This window comes from Takifugu rubripes, chromosome 6, assembly GCF_901000725.2.
Source record: "Takifugu rubripes chromosome 6, fTakRub1.2, whole genome shotgun sequence".
NCBI classification, from domain to species: Eukaryota; Metazoa; Chordata; class Actinopteri; order Tetraodontiformes; family Tetraodontidae; genus Takifugu; species Takifugu rubripes.
In genome coordinates this window covers 6,041,481-6,066,457 of record NC_042290.1, presented here as the reverse complement: position 1 = coordinate 6,066,457, position 24,977 = coordinate 6,041,481, and the positions used below count along the sequence as shown (strand labels likewise).

The window sequence follows — 24,977 nt, the reverse complement described above, 5'->3', positions numbered from 1 at the left end:
TGCCGGCACTAGTCTGAGTGCACAAGGTGCAACTTTGAAGTACGTGCAAACAATTTTATGGAACTTTAAGATCGTCCTTCTGCTGTGAGCAAGCCTGCGGGGACATTGGCAGAGGCTAAAGAGGGAGATAAAACGAGAAAATATCCGCGTGGGACTGGCATTCATGCAATGACGATGACTCTGCAAGACTTCTTTTGTCATTCTAATCAAAATACCGGGGACATTATCGGCTGGGAACATGATATTAGTGGTAGCTCCCCAGAGCTCCGGCTGATGGTGATACATTTCCCAGTGTTTGTGCTTCGTTGAACTCTTGCCCCTCAATAAACACCAGGTGTTGTCAACGTGGTGCTGCCTTCACTTTACCCGGAATTTTGGAAACAAGAGCTTAGCAACAACAGCAGACATCCATCCTGTTGGGTCAGCGGTTCCCTTCTGGTTCTTTGGACACTGGTGACAGATGTTGAGGCCACTCTGAAGCTGTATCTTCACCTGTTTATTTGCCCTCGTTTAATACTGTTATTAGCAGCATTGAAGTAATTAGTTGGAAGCTGTGATACACTAACACGATTTTACTGAAAGCCCAGTTGCAACTCTGGAAGAACAAGCACTTTTCCTTTCCAACAGAACGCCCCCTTTTGTTCTTCAGGTGTTGTCGCTGTGTTTGGGTGTTAGTGGAGGATGTCTCTGAATGGAAACCAGGTGCTTCGCCGCTCTGCCAGGGCAGGTTTGTTGTTGCACCGTCAGCTTGACACGTCCCGGAGCAGCTTCACAAGCTCAGCAGGAGCCCCCACATCAAACGCTCCGCTAATGGCTGATAAAGTCATTTGGCTCGGGCAGACCGGACAACAAATGGGGATGGAAAAAAAAAAGGAAAAGAAAACATTCTCTTCTCTGGCCCTCTATTCAAGAGCCAGGCCAGCTATTTTCATTGGACGTTAAGAGGAAACAGGCTGCCACTTTATGGGAGAGCTAGATAAAAAAAAAAGAAAAGTCGAATCTTGCTTGTCAAAGTAGCAGGAAAAAGAAGAAATGTGAGAGGAAGAATGACAGACGCTTGTGTCATGGTTAGAGCGGAAGAGTCAGCACAGGCGAGGTGTAAAGCGATCAAACACGCCACAAAGATCATATCGGGGGAATTCGAGGGTGGTTTAATTCAGGTGAAAAGGGGAATAAATATTAAACAGATGCTGCAGTTTGTATGCGGGCTGTTGGCAGCACAGCAGGCTGCTCTTTCACAACAGTCCCTCCACCTGTGATGGAAAGACATGATATCATAGAGCGGGGGCTACTTTCCTGAGCATCGCAGTTATTAGGTCAGGTGAACACTTTTGGAATAAAAACCACCCAGCAGCCTTGTCTGGGAGTCGGGGGGGGGGTTTAATGTGATCGTCTTGGTCAACAGTCAAACATTTAACCGGTTTACTGGACAAAAAGCACGAGCGGAGCCGCTTCTACAGCTGCTCTGCCAACTAAAACTTTCTACATTACACACACCACCGGGGCAAAAAAAACCACTGTGGGCAGCTTGGGGTCAATACTTCAGACAAATGACAGACATATTGCTTTTCAATGGGTCAACAAAAGACTACCACAGATTATCGTTTCATCAGAACAGCGTTCCTGTTCAACTCGCTTTGATCTCTTTTTTTTTTAATCAAAGGGATTCTTTGTTGGAGCTGGGGGGAACTCCCCACCCACCTCCACTCTCTGGTGCCGCTCTATCTGGCTGAGATCAGCGTCACTCTCTCAGAGAGTAAAAGTGACCTCAGCTCCGAGAGGCCGGCGCTGATGAAAAAGGGTCGGACCCTCGACGGAGAAGCAAAATAGGAATGACTGCAGTTGAGAGGGTGAAGTGGGTCCATTCTGGCCGGGACTGGGCTGACTGGGCTGCAGCCGTCCTCACAGCGTGCTGGATGTGGAAGCAGCCAGTCGCTTTCCGATGTAGATTCTGAAAGAAGCAGAGAAATAACTCGCTCGCCAGCCCCATCCACCAAACAGTTGTGCAGCCGACTTTAATGGTTGACGACTTGGCCGCACCTCTGTTAACCGCTGCAACACCAAAGTGGACCAGTCAATATTCATGTCAGGGAGAACTTTACCTTTAAGAACTACATGTGCTGAACAGTGTGCTATAAACGTTTTAATTTTCTCAGGGAGCCATTCAGACTCGCAGCCCCCATCAGCAGGAAACATGCTTTCTGCTTGAAATGATTAGAAAAGTAGACGCTAAAAAGGGACATTTTGGGAGCGGCGGCACGGGTAATTGGGCCAGTCGTTATTTTCTTTTGTCCTCACCCGACTCCGAGCGTGAGCAGGTGTGAAGCCAGCAGTGACGGGCCGAGGACGAGGAGAACATCGGAGGAAAAGAGTCCCCTCTTCATCACCTCCGTCTTCCTGATGCTGAGGGAACGCTGCTGCTTCGGGTGCTGAAACACAAACTCTCTGCAGGGGTGTGTGTGTGGGGGGGGGGGGGGGGGGGGGGGATGAGGGGAGATAGGAGATGCCGGGCAGATATGGAGGGATAAAATGAAAAAAAGTAAACAGAGATAATGAGAACACAGGAGAGAAGACGGATAGTGTGAGATTGTTAAAGCTATGACCCGTCAGGCAGGCTTTATTATACTGGTGGAGATTAAATGTCAAGCGCGGCGGCGCGGGTAAAACAGGGGTTCGATTCATGTGCGTTGAAACACTCGGCGGTGTAAACAAAACTCCAACCAACGGCGTAGGAATGTGCAGTAAAAGTCAAACTGAGGAGAGTTGTGGGCTCTGGTGAGCGATGCCTTTTATTACAGGTCTCAGCCGCCGCCGGAGGAAAAACAACGCAGAGGAGCGTGAATACAAATCTGTGTAAAGAGGTGTCGTAGAACTGCGCAGTCCGCGCCGTCTGACTTATTTACTTGTGTTATACAGCCGGCTAATGCTAATTCGTGGACCTTGAGGTTGTTGACACGCCTCAGTCATGTTTGACTGAAGCAAAGAAAGTTCCAAATTGTTCAAATTGTTGCTGCAAATCCCCCAAAACTGTGTCTGCTATTTACCACCATCCAATCTCTAATCCAGCGTCCTCCTGTTGCAGCCTCCTCAATTAAGAGATGGTTCTACTGATGAGGTTTCGCGCATTAGAGTCCAAAATTTGTGCCATTTCCGCCCACTGTCGGATTACGAGTAAGATCAGGGTCTTAATTCATTTTGTTCTGTAGCCCCGTCGCATCTAATGAGGAGGCGTAACAGCGGGAAAACAACCTCCTCTTCCTGTCTTTTTGGGTGTCTTCAGGAATCTTGGTGGTCTTCAATCGGACCTCGTAACTAATGATCATCACTTCTCAAATAAAGGCGAAATTACTGACTTGAAAGGAGCTGATCTTACTTTGGTGGGATGTTTTCGGGCCTGCTGGACCAGTCCCACACCCAGTCAGCGTCCCCTCGCCGATCCGCTTCCTCCTGAATCATGCATTAAAATGAATACAGATCTTCTGGATGAACACAAGTGGCTCCTTTCAGACACATTAAAACAAAGGAGAATGTTAAGGAAATACCTGTATGGGCACACAGTCGCTGTCCTGATCACTGGCTGGTCTTTGCGAACCAGTGGACTGTGGAGTCCCCGCCTGTGGAGGACTGTGGACAATCAACATACAGGGGAATTTTTAACAAAAATCCAATAAATTAACAGAATAAATCAATCATAATTTTGCTGTGTTGCTCTGAACCATCCCCCAAAGACACTTACCTGTCTCTATTCCTCTCACACTCCAGCTGCGCCTCCAATAGAATCCTCTCTAGCTCCCCCTGCAGGGTGGAGGTGATACTGTCCTCCGGCCCCGTCAGGCTCTCCCTGCGGCTCACGGCCGCGATCAGCTCCTCCAGCTCGACCCAGGAGCCTGACGAGGGAACAGCACAGGATGTTCAGAGCCTGGATCAATTATCAACTTATCTTTTTTTGCCTTAACAGAGTGGCACAATATTAGCATTAGCTTTGTGTTGGTGCTACGCTAACCAGTTTTCCCCACTTTTGCTCATTTGAACGCCTTTTCTCAACACATCAGCTTGAAAACTCACATTTTAGTTTCTCACAACAGTATTTTTCAAAACTATGCCTCTACATTAGAACTAGGCTATGAAGTAAATTTTAATTCATATTTGAGTAGCACGGCCCAATTTCACAGTTTGGTCTCTGTCTCTTCAAACTGCCATCTTTCTTTTTTTGGTAAAAAAAAATTGATAAAAGAGACAGATGTAAATTCTGGTGCTTTAGAGATATAAACATCAAGCCTTTAAAGAGCATATGCTCATGTATTATTTATTTTCTTTTTGTCAGAGATAAAATTCTCCATTTTTTCTGCTTTTACTTTCATTTTTCTAGACACTGACGCTTTTGATGCTCAGTCAATAAAGTTTTGTAGTACTGAGTCAGTATTGATGTCACTCACTTTACCCAACTCAGGCCCTTCAAATCACAGTCCCTTCTAGTTGCTAGTGGTGTTCCCCAGGGTTCTGTAACGGGCCACCTCCTATTCATTATCTACTCCTTATCCCTTAGTCACATCTTTAGGAAACATCCAATGTCATTGTTACACAGATGAGTCCCAACTCTACCTACCTCCCTTTCAAGCCCCCTTCTACCCCCACCCCCCCAACGATTCCCTTTCTGTCTGCCTTCTTGAAACATGAAACTGGTTCACATCCAATCTTCTCGAATCCACAGTTACAAACCTGAGGTTGTTGTTGGCTCCACTCGATCTTAAAGATTGTGGTTGGGGATGAAAATGTAAAATAACCAAGTAACTGATTAGGTTACTGAAATAAAAAAAGAGCATATTTGACTTTGAGACTTATGTAAATCTGTGATGATGCAGATTTGCCCCCTCTGCTGTTTGTTATGTGACACAACAAGGCTAAATCCAAAATAGTCAATAAACGATAATAAATAATTCAGACCACTCCATCAGCTGTCAAAGGCCTTGAGTCATAGTTCCTCTAGCTCTGGTTACATTTTAAACAAATCCATCTGTAACTTTTTTCCATAATCCTGATTTTAGGAGGAAACCAGCAACAATGTCGGTATGATAATTAAATAAATTGTAAGTACGTCACTGTTTTGAGTGCTGGACACGAGCAGTGCATTAATGAACGGACGCAGTAGGTCACTGGGTACAGGGGCAGGATATGTGTGTGTGTGTGTGTGTGTGTGTGTGTGTGTGTGCGTGTGTGTGTGTGTGTGTGTCATAGCCAAACAGTAGGGTATCGGGCTAAGTCGGGCTGACAGCATGCTTGCTTATGTAAGATTTTATTTCTGTGAGAGATTAGCCACTCGGGCTGCTGCTTCCTGCCTGTTTTTCCCTGTGACATCAGCAAACATCAACACCTCATCTGTCCACCTCTTTCATGTGTTCATGCGATCCCCTGAGCTTCCCTTTAACCCGGGTTTCAGACGCCAGATCAGCGGCAACACAGGGTTAGACGTGAGTGGGCATTTGGGGGGGATGGAGCAGAGAAAGTGTGCCATTGACCCAGTTATTTCTCCACAGAGGGGAGTTGTGACATAACCAGCGCCTTGTTGCCTGGCTTATCTGTCCCTGTTCTGCAGCACTGAAACCGTTATGTGGCGCGATCCTGTACACGTTCAGCTGCGCCACTGCCAAATCTGCTTTATGTAAGGTGCACAAGACTGAATGAGCAGCATAACAACACTCTTCTTTCCACTGGCTGGTTGAGCCTATCAGGGAATAATGTTGGGAAAGGTGCTGGGGTGCTGTTGGTAGGTTAATTCATCAGATCCTTAAAAAATAGATGTTTTGGTTGCCTTTTTGAAGCTATATATAGATATATTTTAAAACCTAATATTTCCGGTGTGGGTTGCAACACACCATCAAAAGGACTCCACATGTTTTACCCAAAATCCTTTGAGCCAGGAAATGTGCACACAGCAGCGCAGGGCTAAAAGCGTCAGGAAATCTCCACATGTTAATTGGCTTACAGAGATACAAACAGGTGAGTCAGAGAATCCGTTTATACAATGACGGTGTTTGCTACAACAACAGCGGCAGCTAGAGAGCTAGAGTTCTTTCGCAGAAGAAAAGGGGACAAATTAACTCCTGGCACGAACTTTCCCAGACATGAACGGGCCTCATTTATTCCAGCAACATTAATATGTTAAATACCAGCGCGTGTGCACGCTCCGCGGCGTGTACGCCGTTGCAGAGTCGACACCGCAGCTGTAGAGGCAAATCGGTGTTATGACATCTTTATTTGTTTAAGGAAAGGAAAGGAAAGGACGCCCTGGTCGGTGTGGCCGTCATCACTCACCGTAGAGTCCGTCCTCCGGTGTGTGCGAGCCGGACAGAGACATGGTGGAAGCCCGCGGGGATGGATGGAGGCAGAGCTGGGAGAGACGCGGATGCAGGTGGACGTGGATCCTTCTGTGCGCTTTTCTCTGGGACACTGTTGTGTTTGTTGTTAAAGCTAAAACCGGGCACCGACAACCGCACTAATCCCCCCTCTCCCCCCCCCTCCTGCGCGCACGTGTTCGCTGCGAGAGGTAAATAAACAGAGCAGAAAAATAAAAGCAAGGCGCAGAAAATGCTTCTGTTCTCTAACACAACTGAATATGTTTAATATAATTGTTCGACATCATTACAAAACGCGACCTTTCATTTGTATTTTGGAAAAAAACAAAAAACAAAATACAAGTAAAACAATTGCGTACTCACAAAAACGTGACGAGACGCAGCTGAAAGGAAGTGTTCAACATTTTGAGTCGCCTCTTGAGATTTGAGTAGAACAATGCTAAAAGCACTCAAGCTGCAAAAAACACTGGCAAAGTAAAATAATATATATATTTTTTTAACAAAACAGGGACAAAAGAAACTGCCACAACAATTCCGACCGCTGCGTCATAGCGAGTGTTAAATCTAATAAAGAGTGATTTGTACGTCTAAAACGGTTAATATTGACTTAATTGTCATGAGTCTTCCTTCACAATCTTAAAGATTATTGTATCCACAGACCATGTTGTGTAATACATGAGAAACAAGACAACAGCGCCCCCCAGAGGCAGGGTACAGCGGAGGATTAAGCCCCGCCTTCTCAGTTCTATTCGAAATATCTTTCCTGCAATTAAAAATGTTTTGCTATTTAGCCTTACAACAGTGAAGCGTGTCCATTCATTCTGCTGCAGTTTAGTTTGAATGAATACTGTTTCCTCACTTCAAACCTTTGATGTTCCCTGAAAACATCAAATGAAACCAGAGCAGAGCAGAGCAGAACAGGACTTCCGCAGCTGCCGCGTCATCATTTGTCAGCATCTCTGCGCGCGGAGTCTCCCAGTGACTTATATCAGGAACGTGCAGCACGCGAGGCCGTTTGCATTGATTGGACCCTGCTGCTATTGATTCCTCCATGAGTGTGACGTCAGCTGTGCACGATCCCCGAGCAGAGGCAGCAGAGAAAAACATCAGAAGCTTCCCAAGCGCTCCTCTTCCTTATCTTAGCAGAGTATTTGGGGCATGGATGCTGTTTCCCCCTTGCTGCTTCCTTTCACGCAACATTGCCCCCTGGTGGGCAATGATCAATAAAGGGCAACAACCTTTTAGAAACAAGCATCAAAATAAAAAGCCGCCTGCTCCTTCAGTTCCTTTGAACTGAGTCTTAAACTCGGCGTCCCGACATCGCTGCTGCTGGGAGCCTCTCCCCCCTCGCTCCGACCTCGGGACATTTGTTCTGACCTCTAGCCATGTGTTCGGGGGAGAAGACAGCCATAGGAGCAAAGCAGGGAAAGTTCCCTCATACATCAGAGGAGCTTCAGGCCTCTGACACTGTCTGGGATCTGGCTCGGATTAGAGAGGGAAGCATGAGTCCGACCAACGCCGGGCTGCCTCCTTCATCCATCATGCTTGAAATTAAGATCCCAAAATAATCAAATGGCTGCAGGTAATGACTGCAGCCAGCTCTCCCCAAACTACAAACCTTGTATTAGTCTATGATTGATGACTTGATTTGTATAAAGGATTTGCTTAAAATTCACCCTTTTTGTCACAGGTCAGACCCGTGACACTGATTAATGTGCACAAGAGACGCTGGGCGAGCTACATTAGCGGCTCTGCGACGGCGCTCGCGCTGCTTCCCGCAGCCTTTTCTTTCTCGGCAATAATTAGATATTCTGTGTTCTCTCTGAAAGAACGGTGGCTTTTTCCATGCTTGTCCTCTCTGTTCTCGTAGACCTGGCACCATGAGGATTCCCAGTAAAATCCCATCATGCATCCGCGGAGTCTCATCCATAATTCCGCTTGTCTGGCAGTTTTTGTTTTGGTTACTGCGGCTTTGACCTTAGCCAAGAATGGAGGATCATTAGCATCAGCATGTGGAGAGCCTGAGTGAACAAGTCGATTTCAGGTGGATGGTAAATATTGGTACTAACAAGACAGTAACAGAGTTATCCTATTTAACTCCAAGCCCGTTACCTCGCCATAAAAATTCCAGAACCGGGAGAGATCAAATTAACAATCCGCCTCATCCGCTTTTCATTTCACTTTTCAGGCACTTCGCTCCAAAAATTAAATATCTGCCACAGTTTCTGCTGTACGACCCATTTCTGCCGTCTCTCCGCGTATTCCAGCCTATGACTATATTGTGTTGCACATCCCACTGCACAACAGAGATATGATGCTGAATATAGGTGAGGATTACAGGGACAATGGAGGGGGAATCTGTGGGCCGGAATATTAGCTTAGCACCGACACCCACTGGTAACACGTGGGTTTGTATTGTGAGGGAGGTGGAACACTTACAGAAGGTCTCTGGGTTGTAAAATATTAATCTTCCCAGCCAGTTTGTGGATTGACCTGCAGGACTTCAGCTCAACTCTGGAACATGGCAGGGGTACAGATCAGAATTACCTGATCGGGATTCCGGATGGACGCTGGAATCGATCCCCGCACTCGGTCCCGGAGATGGAGATCAGGGTACTGGTCCGCCCCAGGGTTCAAAGACCAGTCAGCCACATTTAGAGTCACTAATCAGCCGTCAGCGGGAAGAAGACAGAAAAGTAAAAATAAACCCTATCGGCTGTGAGAAAGACGTAAACTCCTCAGAGGAAAAGGGAATTCTTGATGGGAGGCATCTCGGAATCCCAACAGATGTGCACAACAGGCCGCTGTGTCTGCTTGCAAGCCTTGATCACACACCCCCACGAAGAAATATCTTTATCTTCAGCTGCAAACTCAAGGTCCTCCCCGTATCCTCCCGTTTGGAAGCCTCACACACCCCGTCCTCCTTTCATTATCCGTCCCTGCTCCATCTGCTGCTCCGGGTCTCCGACGGCTATAAATACACGCAGATCCTGTCATTGCCTCTCAACTCCCGGAGACGTCCAGGAAGGCTGCGAAGCCGTGAACGTGGCGCTCGACCCTGAACAGCCTGTCAGCCACCGCGTTTGGCTCCGCTCTGACGGCCTTGTTACCCGCCAAAGTTACGGGAAGGGGGGGGGATTATCCAGTCACGACGCATCATTCCCAGTACCTGCAGGCACGGCACAGTTCTGCTTTTTATTAACAAGCTGATCTCAAGTGTTTATGTTTGTCAACTTGTCTTTTAGGTCTTCAACTGTATGAAGCTCCAGCTGAGCCCAGAGCAGAATTCCGTAGAATTCCATTTCCAAACACCTCTACAACACCTTAGAGCCTTAGAGCACCGAGGCTGTGGCCATTATTGTGCTCTTTTCACAGAATTCTGACATAAATGGGACCAGAAGGTGTAAAAAAGAACATCTTAAAGATGTAAAAATTGGACTCGCTGGGAAGTTAATATGGGTCTGACAGAGAGAATCCTGGAACATTGGAGCAGATAAACGACTGGAACTGATGAATAGGAGGAGAAATCTCAGCTGCAACGTGCTCAGGTGTCTGTAACGCTGCTTCAGGGGACCACTGTCCATGTGTCCTGCAGAACACCCCCCCCCCCCCACACACACACACACACACACACGGACCTTACGAGCGGCTGCTATAGACTAATAATTCCACCTGTCTGTTCCAATCTCCTTCTACCTCCTCCGTCCTCCCTTCTTTCTTGTTCTCTGTATGCGTGACCTTTACGCATTCCTCTCCTGCTGACCATGGTGTCCTGTCACCCCCCCCCCCCCCCCGTTTGCGCCCCCCCCCCAGCACACTTATTCCCACCCCCTTTACACCGACTGCTTATTCCCGTCTCTGCTCCTTGGTTCCACCCCCTGAATCACTTCGCTCCCCTCTCTCCTCCCCTCGCCGTCTCCCTCTTTGCCCTCTGCAGCTGTACATACTCTGCTTTTTAATTAGACCCTCTCCCAAGCTCCACCCCCCTCGGGCTCTCTCCCCCTCCAGCCCATTCTCCACCTTTTGGTTACACGGATACAAGGGGCTTGCATGGCAACATGGAGAGAGGGGTCAGGGTGGAGAGACAGAGTGGGGAAGAGAGGGATAAAGGAACAAACTGAGAGGAGCATCTGAGAGGATAACTGCCTGTTTGCTCACTCTGGTCTTCTTGCTCCCCCTCCTGGTCCATTCACTTCTACTCGCAGCACAAACGCTCACATCACAGCTAGGTAGGCACAGCGAGAGCTCAGAGCTCTGAGGGGCGCATACAAAGGTTCCCACGTGAAAGGCATGAATCCACGGAGGAAGAGGAGGGCGAGGTAGACACAACCAGAGAGGAGCGAAGGAGGAAAAAAGAAAAAGGAGGAGCGAATGGAAAGAAGCGGTCCAGAGCGGCGGTGACAGAGAGGTGGAAAATAAAAGAGAACGCAAAGACCAGAGAGATGGAAGACCGGGCAGAGGAGACGTGAAGGAATAGCAGAGGAGAGGACCGCTTGTGGGAGACAACACAGAGGAAAGCGAGAGGAGGGAGAGAAAGAGAGAGAGAGAGATGTGGTATGTGTGACTCAGTTCTGTGTCCTGATGGTTGATAGTGCAGCGATCTGCTCATCACTTTTAGCATCGCGGCAGAGATAAGCATGTGAGGAAGATCAGAGCTGAGATCTCCAAGAGTCTGTTTACAGTCGTGCGGCAGAGCTGAGCAGCGAGCGTTCTGCGAGGGGCTGAGGCAGAGGATGTCCTTGCATGCGTGCGCTTGAACCCAGAAACAAATTTGGATTTTTGTGTTGACGCGTGTGCACAGAGCTGGCTGTGGTAATGTGCTGGCAGCGCGTGCGCGTTGGGAATTAGGGGAATGGGGCTGTGTGTGTGTGTGTGTGTGTGTGTGTGTGTGCGTGCGTGCGTGGGTTTGAATGTGGGACTATCTTTGTGCAGATGTGGGAGTTATTCTCTGGGTTAAAGTGTCGGGAGCGTCGACTCCTCCATCAGCGGTGCAGCTTTCCAGATTCTGGCGGCGTGCTTCCATCGCCTGTTTGCAATCAGTTGTGCGCACGTTTGTGCATGTGTGCAGGGAGAGGAGGAGGGGGAGGGGGGTTACACAGAAAGTTTGAGGAGGAGAAGGAGGAGGCGGAGGCACTGGATGAGGGAATTCCATTTGTATGGATCTGTGTGCCTGACTACATCAGCAACATCTTTGCTGCTCTCTCTGCGCTAATATTCAACACCAAGATGACTCATATGGAAGTAATCCTCCGTTCTAATTTGGCCACATCTCTCTGTTAACTTGCTTATTCCACAAATGCAATTGCACACGCAGGCTCTTGCATTTGCCCCCCGTACACACACACACACACACACACACACACACACACACAGGTGCATGGGTGAGCGCGCGATTGTCGTGTGACGAACGATCCTGTGAGCTTTTCCTCGTCTTCTTCCACTCCCTCTGCTCTTCGCCACAGTGTTTAATGGCATCTCCTCCACTTGTCTTCAAAGGGTCAGCTATCTCCATCTCTTCACATCCAGTTCTTTTCTCACACTGCTTTTAAATCTCTCGCCTCTAGAGAACAAGGGAGAGCATCTCAGCACTCTTTTTTAAATACACTCTTTCATATGCTGTCAACTGTCCAGGTGTGTTTCCCAGCATGACAGTAGCTTGGGTCTGTTGTGGACACTCCCGAGACACGATATCTGTGCTGGAGAGACCAGCCCCCCACCCCCCAGGGAGTGGACACCGCTGAGTATGCCTTTAAACTTTTAACCTGTCCGTCAAACCCGGCAAAGGCAAAACTTGATCACCTCTCAATCGGGTCCTCTTTAAAATGGAAACAAAGGAGACGACACTGTGTTCTTAATGACTGAGCTCTGGATACTGGTGTTCATCTGCGTGCTATTGCATGCTAAGGGCAACTTTGTCAGAGCCTTTTTTTGCAAGCTGAAATGTCACTATTTTAATAGTGTTTTCCGGGTTTTGGGGTATTGAAATGTGCACAGATTCCAAATTCTGTGTTATTAATCCGTGTTTCATTGCCTGAACTGGAGGACGTCGTTATGTGTGTGACAACGGCTGTGGAAAATAGAGTGGGAAAGAGGAATTGTAGATGTTTGTTTTAAAATATAAAATCATGCAGGAATAAATGCATCGCTCGTCGTGCAGCACGAAAATCCCAGCGTCTGCTGCGAGGGCACTTCCTCGTTGTTTACCGCAGCTGTGGCATCAGATGAAATATGGTGTCGGCCCAAAATTGGGTGGCTGTAAACATTCATAAACAAACAAACCGCCACTTTGCATTTGCCATTACAGGGGCGCCTGACAGGAGCCGCCAGTGTTCGCAGTGTTGCCTTAAATATGGAGTGGATTTAGGGCTTTAATTTAATTTGTTGGCATAAATGAATTTGATGTTAAGCATGAGCGTCCTTGGAGATTTCATCAGTCAGAGACGGCTAACTCACCAACGCTGTCTCCTTTTATTCTGCAGAGACGTATGCACACTTTGGTTGTGCACTTTCGCTGCTGTTGTTGTGCTCTAACTTCTGCCACGCCACTGATTATGTATGTGGGTCGGTTTACATTCAATTCCTTGTTCCCACAACGTCTGTTGTGGGCTCTCATCTGCATTCTTAATGTGCCTGCTGGTTTTTATTGTGTCATATAAAAGGAAAGGCTGCCTGTTTGAGACTTGGCTGCGCTCCGTCATGCTGCACGCGATGCTTACCTAACAAAATATTCATCTACGGCCAACTCTGTTCCTGAATTTAGGGTGAAGCGAGGATGAGATGTACGAAGTGCAGGCATACCTGTGAGCCTGTGATGGCTCTTAGGGCCAATAACCGATCATATACCTTTTCCCAGTTCCTCTCCAGTTCCTCCTTAAATGCCCTGACATGCTGATGCTCCTGATTTACCACTTCGCTGAACCCTAACCATGACATTTCCTCGGCTGCCAGGGGTTGTTCCCTCCTGCTTTGCTCTCTGTCCCTGTCTGTCTCCCTCCACCTCCTCACTCCCTCCCACGTATTTCAGATTTCTACCCCTCTCTGTGTCTCATAGCTTCTCTAAATATAACCAAGCCGTGTCTACCTCCTCTCCTTCCTCTTCCTTCCCCTCCCCCCCATTGCCTCCTCTTCATCTCTGGCCTGTCTGACAAATTTAAGCGTGCCTAGACGATCTGATCTGACATGCCTTTACATAACAATTCAATCCCCAGCACCTTCCACCTCCTCAGCACAATCAGAGCCAAAGGTGTGTTATTGGATGGATGCAGTTCTCAACATTCCTGTTAGGGTCTGGAGTATTATTAGAACCGTGCAACACGAATTCTCTGCTTCCTGCCTTTTGAATGCATCAGACGTGTTTTCACAGCGCGGCACAAGTTGATCAGATGTGACCTTAGCGTTATCATCACACTCACATATACACACTTGAAAAAGGGAGCCTATTTCCACAGAAAAGCCCCCTGGAAGAGATAGGAAACCAGCGATGAGGCTGCAGTAAATTTTAAATAATAACTGCAAAGAGTTACAGCCCCTGCTGACATTATGCCGCTGCACACCTACCTCCCCCCACAGGGTGATTTATCTCCCGCCCGCCAATAAAGCTCAACATGAAAATGTCACATATGGGAAAGAGGCAGCCCGGCCACAACGGTGAGCCCTCGCTGCATTAAGAGCCCCTGGATTCATTAAAGTGTCGACGTAAATTTTGATCTGGGGGTGGTTTGCAAGTGGAGGCAAGAGGGGAGGCAACGTTTGGGCAGGTGGTGGCGGAGAAAGGACAGAGGGCGCAGGGACGGAGGTGACAAAGAGTGGAGCAGAGGGGAGGACAGGTAAAAGGAAGGTAGCATCTCTGATAGGATGAGTAAGGGTAATGGTCCTTGCATGGATGGAAGGAAATGTGTCAGGGTGGATGTTAAATGCAGAGTGCTTCCTCCAGCAGACGGCTCTGAAGAGCGACAGGCTGAGTGAAATGGGATATTAATGAAAAACGGGAGAAGTGGAAACTTCGTCCGGGGAGAAAGGAAAACACATCAAGGTCAAATGCACACATCAATTTGCTTTTTTTTGGTCCTCGCCTGTACCGGGGCCGGATGCTGCCCACTCCCAGCGACTTAAACAGCTCAACTTCAATATATACACTGTACAGTTAAGAAAGCCTAATCCCATTAAATCCTGCAGCTTAATTTGAAATCCATCAGTGCGCGTATGGTTGATTTCTTTTGGATGCATTTCTCTACCAATCTACACCAATTATACGGACAATGGGAACGTGGTTAGAAATGTGGGATGTTTTACGTCACATTATATATGATATATATGTCCACTTTTCCTGCTCACTTACTTCGGTATTGTTTCTATAACACGCAGGGATGTAATAATTTCCTTTTGCACGCATTTTGGGACCGTCTGTCATCGCTGGAGTGGGATAATGGAACGCTTTGGCCAAAGCTTGGTTGAGGTTTTTTTTGCCCTCATGGCTCATTTCTCCTTTGACTTTAATCACAATTTATCCTAATGACCAAGTTTTTGAAGGGTTTTGGCATCGGGGAGGGGAGAAAAGCAGTGGACGTAAATAAAAGTGGCAGGCCCTAGGGTATTGTTCTCCCTAAATAATGTCAGAGCTGTGAAGGAGTCACTAATTACCCCTCCCGTAGAGGAAAAGAGGAACAGAGCAGCCAGTTTCACTTACACAGAATTAGCCCGGGCCTCTTAGCGTCGGAGGCAATCGGGGGAAGATAACAAGGAGCGGATCATAGATCGTGAAAGGTGGACAGTAGCATCACGCCTGGCTGCCAGTGGAACAGACAGGAAATAGATACAAATATATATGTATGGAGGCCGTCAATTGTTGACAGTGACCAGAACACTGTGACAAAATGCAGGCGAGGCGGTCAGACAGTCACACATTGACTGGATGAGTCAGGAAGGATGTCACCGTGGCAGGTCGTCAGCGGCCGATAACAGGGCCGTAGACTGTTAAAGACAGAGGAGAGGAGAGGAATGGAAGACACAGACATTAGGACTGGGACACACTGTGGCCAATGAGCTGGAATAATACCCCGGCTATAAATACAGCTACTTAAGCACAACAACAAATTAAGGATAAATATTTATATCAAATAACGCCCCCTCAAGGATGCTTTTCAGCCTCTGTGAACAGGCTGCGTTTCCACCACTTTCACTTGTTTTTGGTTATTTTTCCATTGTTGAGGTTAAGCCCACGTCTTCCTCCATGTTCTGTTTCTCTCTAGACCCGTATTTCTTCTTTTCTCCATTCTGCATTGACCCCATCCCTCATACATTTTTAACAGCCGCCTATCTCATGCCTTCCTCATTATCCTATGATACAACTGCATTGTAATTCATTGAAAATGCAATATGGAAGTGATTACAGTCTCTTACGCTAAGACTTTTATCCTCTATCTCTCTGCTCTCTTCAGGAGCTCACGCTGTCTTCAACCGGAATGAGTCACTGAGGCGAGAGCTGAAAGAAAGGAAGAGACCGAGAGGATAATAATAAAAAGGCAGGGGAAGACGGGAAGGACAACGGTGCTGAAACAGATCGTCCATTATGGGAAGATATGACGGGCTGTCCTATTCTAAGAGCCAAGGAGACAAAGCAGGTGCAGAAAGGGAGGCTGCCAAGTGGACAATCTAATGTGATGGACACGGGAGGGACGGACGAGCTGAATTCCTGCTCATTTGTCTCTTGTTTAATCAAGGGTTCTTCTACTTGGAAAATTACAAAGAAGTGGGACTAGTAAGCAAACTTGCTGAACTCTAGAAGACATGGAGTTTCCTGGACAATTATCACATTGTTGTTTTACACAATATTCGCTGCGGTATTTATCTATTTTTGTACAAAGGTAAGAGACCCATAAGGGACTTTGGGCTTCTCAAAGTCGGCTATATTTAATTTTTATTTGCTTTGCTTACTGTGAAAATGGTAATCTATCCTTTCTAGAGGACAGTCGTCCCAGATCGATTTGAGATACCCAGTGGAGCTACACGCAATCATTTGTGTAGATCCTCCTCTGTTAAAATGAACATATTGTAAAAAGATTCCCTTTCTTGTTGACACACTCACACACTCCGAGGCATCACATCGTCAAACTGCCTGCAGAGCCTGTGGATGTCGGGGGAACGTGAGAGTCAAGAGAAATGGTGAGCAAAGAGCCCAATCACCTGCTTCCAGGCCAAACAAATGGCAAGAGCACCTTGTCAGATAAGTTGCCCGGCACAATGACTGTGCGCTCTGTGCTGCTCAACAGAGACTCCCCAGATATTGAGAGCCGCCTAAAGAGGCGGCGTAATCGTACGCACCAGGTCCGCTTTAAAGACCTGGAGGATGGCAGCAGCAGCAGTGGTAACAGTGGGACGGGTGACAACAACAGCAACCACAAACCTGTGACAGACGTTAGCAGCCCACATGCACTTCGAAAACATGGTAATAGGAGTCAGCCATGGACTGACGTGGATGGACCACGGGCCTCGGGCCTGCCTGGCCAAACATCTGTGGTAGGGGCTGTCCGTGGGGACATGGCAAGCACGATAGAGGTGGTGGCTGCTTTCTTAGCCAGAGCTCCACCTCATCCACTCACACCAGGTCCAACACGTCGATGCTGGGCACCACCACAGAGCTCCCTAACCTTGCCTATGACACGCAGATCCAACACAAGCACCAGCACAGCCATCCAAACATCCCCACGTCTGAAAAAAACCCAGCCCTTCTCTTCTACACACGCACGCAGCCAAAGCCTAGGGGACTCAGTGGGCGTGGAAGGGGATGATGAGCATGACTCTCAAGATGAGTACCTTACACACAACCATGTTCTGTTGCCTTGTTCCAAGGATCACAGTGGTTCTCCTGTCACAACTGGAGATCGAACTGTGGTAGAACGGAGGTCTAAAAGCTGCAGGACAGATCAAAAATCAGCTGTTAGTTCTTTAAAAAGCTCAAGGCACAGCTGTCCCCCATCAGTTCTTCATAGCACAGAGCCATGTCACTGTTCCTCTGTACCATGTCGAGATGGCCCGAAGCGTCAGGGGAGCAGCACTCCATCAGTGCTCAGGAGAAGAAAAAGGCTGAATAGAACAACCAGTGACCCAGGGAAAGAAGTGCACTACTGCACCACTGTCACCCAAACCGAAAGTCCCAAGCCGTCCCTGCAACCATCCAACACCAAACTCTGCACCATTCAAGTTCAAACTGAGAGCCATTCCACTTCCCTAAACTCAAAGTACTGCACAGCTCAAAGTCAGACAGAGAGACATTCGCCACCCGTGATTGAAAAGCACTGCACAATGGAAAATGAAGTTGCCAACTCCTGCCCGACCCTACCTCCGACTGCCGATCAGCACACCATGGAAATACAAACAGAGTCACCCCGTCACATCATCGCTCCTACATGTGATCAACCCTGCGCTCCCCGGTCACAAACCTCCAGCCCTTGTCCCTCCCCACCTTTGCCTTTCACAGCTCCCTCGGTACATAACCAGACCCAAAGTTGTGCTTCCCCAAGTATTATTGAAGACCCTCCCGACGCCCAAATAACTACTGTGCCTTACTGTTCTTCTCCTCCACCTGCGGCTCCACTGACACAGACCCCTGACCAATGCTCTAAGGCTTCCCGCTCATCTCCAGCCAAGCCAGCTTGCACCACCCCACCCCCTCCACCTGTGTTACTTACTATTCCTTGCTCTACTTCTGCGTCCAATACCATCCAGCAGCCTGTTCCCTATTTACCAGTAGTGTCATCAACAGCAACCCCTAGCGCAATGGTCGACTCTGCCTGTCCTTCCACAGCTGAATCATCTAATTCCACTACTGGCAGCTCCCCAGTAACCAATACAGACTCATCACCGCCTGTAGCTTGTTCCACGACATCTAAAACACCCACAACTGCATCTGTTGAACCCACCATTGACACAATAACTGCTCTGAATGAAACCCAACAGGTGCAACACAACACATCAAGTATTACACCTCCAACAAACCCATCACCTCTCACCTTTGCCACTCAGACTACTCTCTCATGCACGTCCATATCTTATTACTCTACCACACATCCAATTGGTGCCATTGGTTCAACTGCACCTTCGTATGCCACTGTCATACAAACTGTGTCTCATTGCAACATCCCTTGTAAATATCTACAAAATGCTTCTGCTGCTAACACAGGAATAAACCCCTACTCATCACCAGTCCCCAGAATAAAATCTTGCACTTCTCCACCTCCTCTCGTGAAAACATATGCACCCACTCTTGCAAATGCAAAATCCTCTGCAACACCAACTAAAGCTGTGCCGCCATACTCTTCCACCTTCCGTGCTGCACCACCATACACCCCTCCCTCTCAGGCCCCCCACAATGCTCAGGATAAGAGGGGCATTCGGCTTCCACCTCCTCCCCCGCCGCCTCCACCTTACACGCCACGCAAAAAGGGGAATGGTCCATCAGGTACTGCAATCCGGACAACCGTGCTCAGGGCAGACAGCAAGGCCAGCAAGACAGATAAAGACACAGAGGCAAAAAAGGAAGATGTAAAATGTCCAGCGTCACCTAAGGTCTGCGAGATAGCCAGCTCAATGAAGCACAGAGCTCAGAGTCCACCAGTCGCTGTGATAAAAGGAGAGAAGCAGTCCTCTTCTCCCGCCAAGGCCTGTTTTAAACCCAGCTGTCTAAGCTCAGCTCAGGCTCAACTTGGGGTGCTACACAAAATGCTCTGCTCTGGAGCCAGCGCCAGGCCAAACACCCCAAACAGCCAATGCCTACTCCTACCAAACACGCAGGGTTGCTCTGGAGCTAAGGGATGCTCTGCTTCTGGGGAACAGCCCTCAGCGAGGCCCCTGACTGCCAGCCAAGCAGACACATTAAGACAGGTCCAGGAAATTTTAGGAGGGTTGGTGTCTGGAGCCAGGTGCAAACTCGACCCGTCCAGGGTGACAGAAAAACTCCTGGGTCCCAATGGACCCCTGCATGATATCCGCAGCCTACAGAACCAGCTCCAAAGCCTGGAAGGGGTCTTGGAGACAAGCCAGAACACAATTAAAGTCCTGCTGGATGTTATTCAAGACCTGGAGAAGAAGGAGGCTGAGAGAGATGGGTGAGGCAACAATTTATCTTTGTTACGCCTGTCTTTGTAAAGATAATGAGGGCTGCATGACACAATAAAACGCTTATATTGTTAACAGATGATGATCAAGCTGCAACCGTTAACATCGGCTGATGTGCAAGAGTGTTTCCATTTGCAGTGACTCAGCCCTGGGCTGATCGAACAGTGCGTTCCGTCTACGCTGGTACTGCCTCAGTCCAGCAAGTAACAAAAGCGAGTTGGGCACCTCCAGATAATCTTTGTGGCTGCTGTGCTTTTGAATTTCAATAGAGTTCTGTCTGATGAGTGCTTCTGTTAACCCCCCCCAACCCAGCCTTCCACGCTGGAACACACAGATACACTCGCACACCATTAAAGGTCACGCTTTTGCTATGATGTTTAATTTTAATTTGGACCTAAATCTGTTTGACGCCTCTGGGGGTTGCAGCTCACGGGGGGAAAAAAACCACAAACCATACGAATAAACCCACGGTCCATCAGCACAGCACAGTAATTTAATGAAATACACAAATGTAATTACAGTCGGATCTAGCTGTTCTTTAATGATGGCGCTGTGGTTTAAAGCTGATAAATGTACATATTTCTACACCGTTTCCTTTTAACTGGCTCTACTTTAGCAGCTGTCCCTGATTACGTGTCCCTTTCTGGCTAAAACAGCAATCCACTCTTTACTTTGTAAATCTTGTGTGGGGTTTGTAGTTTTGCATATGTGACAGAGTTTCATCCATCTGTTCTGCTGTTTATTCTGGGTCAGGAGGTGCTGGAACTTATCCCAGCACTCATCAGGCAACAGGCAGAAATGCCGCAGACGGGTCGTTAAGGTCATCGCAGCATCCGCTCGCACTGAATGTCAATTTAGAGGCTCCCATCAGCCTCACGTGCATAGGTTCCAGCTCTGGTTCTTTTAAGTGGAGTGTGCATGTTCTTCCCATCCATATTAGGAATAAGTGGCAATTAACAGGAAATGGATTGAACCCATTCAAAATAAAAGCCTCAAACTGGAAACGAGCCTTAGTCCATCTTGACAGATACTGTTCTTATCACTATTAAAATACATTACAGCCAAGCAGCGTTCTGCATTCCATTCTTCATCTATTCATCTGTTTCCATATTAAACCCACAAACCTACTGGGATTCTGAAATAAAGAGAACTATGGGGGAAGAGCCAGCCCGAGCTGGTCTGGTACAGTGAAAAAGGAAGCACCGATGTTCCATTTGAGGGTTTTTTAAACTTTTAAATGCTAGAGGATCACGCTAAATAAAACATCAGCATAGCAGGATATTTTTATGCACTTGCAGAATGTGTCTGGCGGATATTTTCAGGAATGTCATATCAGGGCGTGTGGACGGATCTTCCCCATCCTCGGTGGTGTTCAGAGGTATGAGCGTGGATGGCACAAGTGTGAGATGCATTAGCGTTCAGGGTTAAAGCAAAGGCGTTGAAAGGGGCTGAGGCCCGAGGCTAAAATAAGAGCCATCCCGCATCTAAAGTTGTAAATATGAAAGAGTCTCAGCCTGCAGGCAAATGCGCCTGTAAGGCCAAGTGTGAGGTGAAAAGGTCATCCGTGTCCAGCGTTAGCTTTGATCCCTCTGATAGCTCCAACCACAAACTGGAACTCTACAGTTTGTAGAGTTTTTAGATCGACTGATGTTTTTGAGGGTTTTTTCCATCGTGCTCGTGTCTCCAAGCGTAGATACGAACGAGGGAAAAAAACATGGATGGATGCTCGATATTTTTCAGATCCGGAAAGTAAATGTCAGCGTGTAACCCGATCACCCACTGTTTTTCCTTCCCCTGCCAGACGGCTAATGATTTTAGGTGAGTACACAATGAGGCGATGGCAGGTCCTCCCTCCCCATCCCTAAACAATGTGTGTAACCTGTAGGTAGAATATATCAGAGCGCCATCATGAGTTCTTTATAGTACAGGTGGGGGCTGTGATGCAGCTCTTCTATTTATATCCCAGCATTGTGAGGACTTCAACGACAAAGCAGAACCGTGTAAGTACGTCGAGGACGGGGCAGAAATGGCGGAAATGGCCTCGTGAGTGGTGAACGGGGACAGGAGACAGAAGGTGGGGGAGCAGCTGGGGTTTATTTTTATGAAGTCCCCCGTCAATCAATGTAACTCTGGATCTTACTGGAACGTTTTAGAGCTTGGTCTCAGCCCGGCGTTCCTCACGCGCGCGCACACACACACCGCCGGCGGGGGCAGATAGGAATCGGCGTCGGGCTGTCATCATGTTGGTGGTTTACGATGCATCATGCCTCTTAGTGTAAACCCTTTACCATTCTCATCAAGCCTTTAATTAATCTGCTCCCTGCATTGTAAGCTGCTTAGTAAATTCTCTCCCCTTATCGCACCAAAATAGTCCAGGAGAGAACTCTGGAAGGGTGTACATGAATCTGATATCAGAGCAGCGTAATCCTGAATCACACTGTTAACATGCTAACAGCTATGCTGCAGACATCCCAACATGTGACTCGTCTCAGGAAGTGACGGATCTCCCGTAAGGACTCGGCGGTGGAGCCGAGCGTAAAAGTGTAATGCGAGCGGACTTGACTTTTATCTCATAAGCATTATTTTTTGCCGGGAGTCAATACAGTGACTCATGGTTTACGTAAGCGCCCCAGCCAGGAGAGGCTATCCTTCATTAAAAAATGAAGGGGTGTGGGGGAGGCTTCTCACAGACCATATTGGTTTATTTGCAAGGATGCGTGTGTCAGAAGTTGGGTTGAACAAGGAAAATAGATTAAAAATGCCACGAGAGACTCTGAGAGACACACACACACACACGCACACACACACACACACACACACGCACACACACACGCACACATACAAAGCCAGTCTTTTAGCCCTGATATGTCATCTCTTGGCTTCTCCACAGAAGACATTCCTACAGAACGGGACAGGACATCGAGAACTGCGGGACCTGCAGGGACTGCGCCTGCATCATCTACAGGTACGTGCTCGCACGCGTCCCCCGGTGAATTTACGTATAGTTACTGCTTGTTTAACACGAGAGCCAAGTGCGTGTCTCCTCGCTCCGCGGCGTGCGTCGCGCTGTCATTTCGCATCGCGTCACTTTTAGGAGCTGCAGCTCGGTAGGGTTGGTTGTTGGGCTCTGTGCAGCAGCTTTGAGTGCGGCCTTGCTCGGTTGCAGGTTTGATCATGGAACACGGCTACACACACACACGCACACACACACACACACACACACACACACACACACGCACACGCACGCACACACACACGAGTGCCGCCTGCGAAATTTAATGAGGTGGGGAAAAAAAACAATGTAGAGTCAGCCATGTATTGTGACTCTCAGCCAACACACACACACACACACACACACACACACACACACACACACACACACTGCATAATCATTCTGCTCTGAGATTTGAATTGGAATCAATCAATTAACAAACAAGGTTTTACACTTTACTGGAGGGCAAAGAAAGGCAGCGAAAATCGTGTTTCTATCAAATTAAAATTTCTTTATTTAAAGGAGGAACTCATGCACAGAAACTTGTGGCAACGCTCGATTGAGCAGGCAGCATCGACGTCGTGATTCCTTTACCGAGGAAAGCCGAAGTATTTCACCTTCATAAATGGTTTCATGTAACATTCAGACACACAGCTTTGATCTCTCTTTGATGATTTATCAAAGCCACACTGCGCTATTATCATTCTCACTCGTGCCCGCTTGTTCCTTGTTGTTACTTTACTGATCGTTTTAAAAAAAAAATTCAAATAAACTGTCTCATAGTGGTGTTGATAAAATAAAAGCATGTCATTCCAATAAAAGGCACGAACCTTCCAGCCTCTTCTGTCACTACACTCGTAGAAATATAAACGAAATGTATATTTTCCATGTAGCTATTGATCTTCCTGCTGATGTTCCATTCTCATTATGTCTTCAGGCAGAAGTCTGACGATCCCAATTCAATACAAACACCTCAGAGGGACTAAATTAGTCAAAATCCTGTCAGGGATCTGAAAGCAGAACCCAATTACCAGGCCAGGATTCATCATCCATCCTTTTAATTGTCGACGGGAGCGCAGAAATGTGGGATACACGCCTCAGACTGATCACTTCCAGCCATTTGATGGCGCACACTCACCTACTCGCTCATTTATTATTGACAATGATTATAGCGCTAACAAGGATTTGTCCTGTAGCTGCGGCACATCCTCAAGATTAACCTGGCTGTCACGCAAATGACATTATTGCTGAGGTTCAGTTACCGTAGCCCACGTGAGCGATTCCATCAAACCATTAACCTAATCCGGTTATTTTTAAAAATCCATTCCCGTTTAAATGCAAATCGGAACGAGGAAAACGCAAAGCGGAAAAGACAGTGGGGGAGGACGGGAAGAAAGACAGTGGAGGATGAGAGAGTTGGGGGGGGGGGCAGATCTGTGAGAGAAGATCTGAGATTTAGAAATGGAACAAGAGAGAATGAGAGCAGAGGAGCCCATGAAGGGAATGATTCATTCAGAAACTAAATACAGCTTCATCTTCAAAGATGAGAACGTTAGCGAGGGCGACGGCTCAGGAATGTCAGCGGTGAGAGTTCTTCATCACCAAGAAAGGGAATAAAGAAGCGGCGGCGGCTGCCGCGCTGGGGGACACCACGGCAAATAAGTTAGCATTTTGGAAATTTGCACTGCACCGTCACGCCGTCGCTCTGCTTCTCCTTCACTCCCCGCTCCCCAAATCTGACTGTCTTTGTTCCCGTAGCGACCATTTCACGGTCAGGTGAGGACTTATCGGCCCGTCGACCTGTCAGGCAGACATGTTCCTTTCATGTGTGACAAGAGGATTTTCTCTCTTTGAAAGGGGAGGAGATTTTCCTTCTTTGTTGCTTTGATGCAGCCTTTTCTGAGGGCGGGGGGGGGGGGGGGGGGGGGGGGGGGGGGCATTTGAGAAAACTAAAGTGAGAGGGAGCGATGGAGAGGCTCTAAAATCTGACAGGCTAGAGTCCATCAATTAGGAATCAGCTTGAGGAAGAAGAAAAACCGCAGCTCAGCATGTCTCACATCAAAGCTCCGATGGATTTTTTATTTTCTGTCCTCTTAATTATCAGTAAACAGCTCACATCTTTCACAGCTCTCTGTTTTAAAAGCTCACCACAGCTCTAACCAATTTTAAAAGCAGCTCAGGGTTTTAGCATCGCGGCTACGAAAGTCTTCCCTGCTGTAATAACATTGTTGAACCCACACAGTTGCACTTGTTATTGTCTGAGATGCTCCTCTCTTCATATTCCAGGGAAAGTCTTACACAAAAAGGTTAATGAGACTTTAAACATGCAGGTCAGTGAATGCAGCACATGACACTGTAAACACGCAGGTCAGTGAATGCAGCACATGACACTGTAAACACGCAGGCCAGTGAATGCAGCACATGACACTGTAAACACGCAGGTCAGTGAATGCAGCACATGACACTGTAAACACGCAGGCCAGTGAATGCAGCACATGACACTGTAAACATGCAGGTCA

At 47.7% G+C, this 24,977-nt stretch overlaps 2 protein-coding genes across 3 annotated transcripts in view; one reads left to right on the top strand and one right to left on the bottom strand.

The window, feature by feature from the left end:
- Nucleotides 1–1,131: 1,131 nt before the first annotated feature.
- Nucleotides 1,132–6,445, bottom strand: LOC101061036 (BCL2/adenovirus E1B 19 kDa protein-interacting protein 3). Its single transcript, XM_003965229.3, has 6 exons — nt 6,313–6,445; nt 3,737–3,887; nt 3,543–3,624; nt 3,374–3,447; nt 2,299–2,445; nt 1,132–1,951 (listed from the first exon to the last, which is right to left on the bottom strand). Exons 1-6 carry the CDS (start codon nt 6,353–6,355, stop codon nt 1,903–1,905), a joined length of 546 nt encoding a protein of 181 aa, XP_003965278.2. The 5' UTR covers nt 6,356–6,445; the 3' UTR covers nt 1,132–1,902.
- A 3,918-nt stretch (nt 6,446–10,363) lies between these two features.
- LOC115250205 (mucin-5B) overlaps nt 10,364–24,977 on the top strand; it is a 23,260-nt gene continuing 8,646 nt past the window's right edge. The window contains exons 1-3 of one of the 2 annotated variants that reach the window (XM_029837876.1): nt 10,364–10,907; nt 15,791–19,456; nt 22,360–22,431. In XM_029837876.1, the coding sequence (XP_029693736.1) occupies nt 16,512–19,456; nt 22,360–22,431 (3,017 nt within the window). In that variant the 5' untranslated portion in view covers nt 10,364–10,907; nt 15,791–16,511. Of the gene's footprint in view, nt 10,908–15,790; nt 19,457–22,356; nt 22,432–24,977 lie in introns of both variants that reach the window. The other variant, XM_029837875.1, reaches the window with a different exon arrangement.

Coding starts and splice junctions, on each gene's coding strand:
- LOC101061036 (XM_003965229.3), bottom strand. CDS start 6,355: ATGTCTCTGTCCGGCTCGCACACACCGGAGGACGGACTCTACG. Junction 3,888..6,312: donor ACCGGAGGACGGACTCTACG/GTGAGTGATGAC, acceptor TTCCCTCGTCAG/GCTCCTGGGTCGAGCTGGAG. Junction 2,446..3,373: donor CCCGAAAACATCCCACCAAA/GTAAGATCAGCT, acceptor ACACCCCTGCAG/AGAGTTTGTGTTTCAGCACC.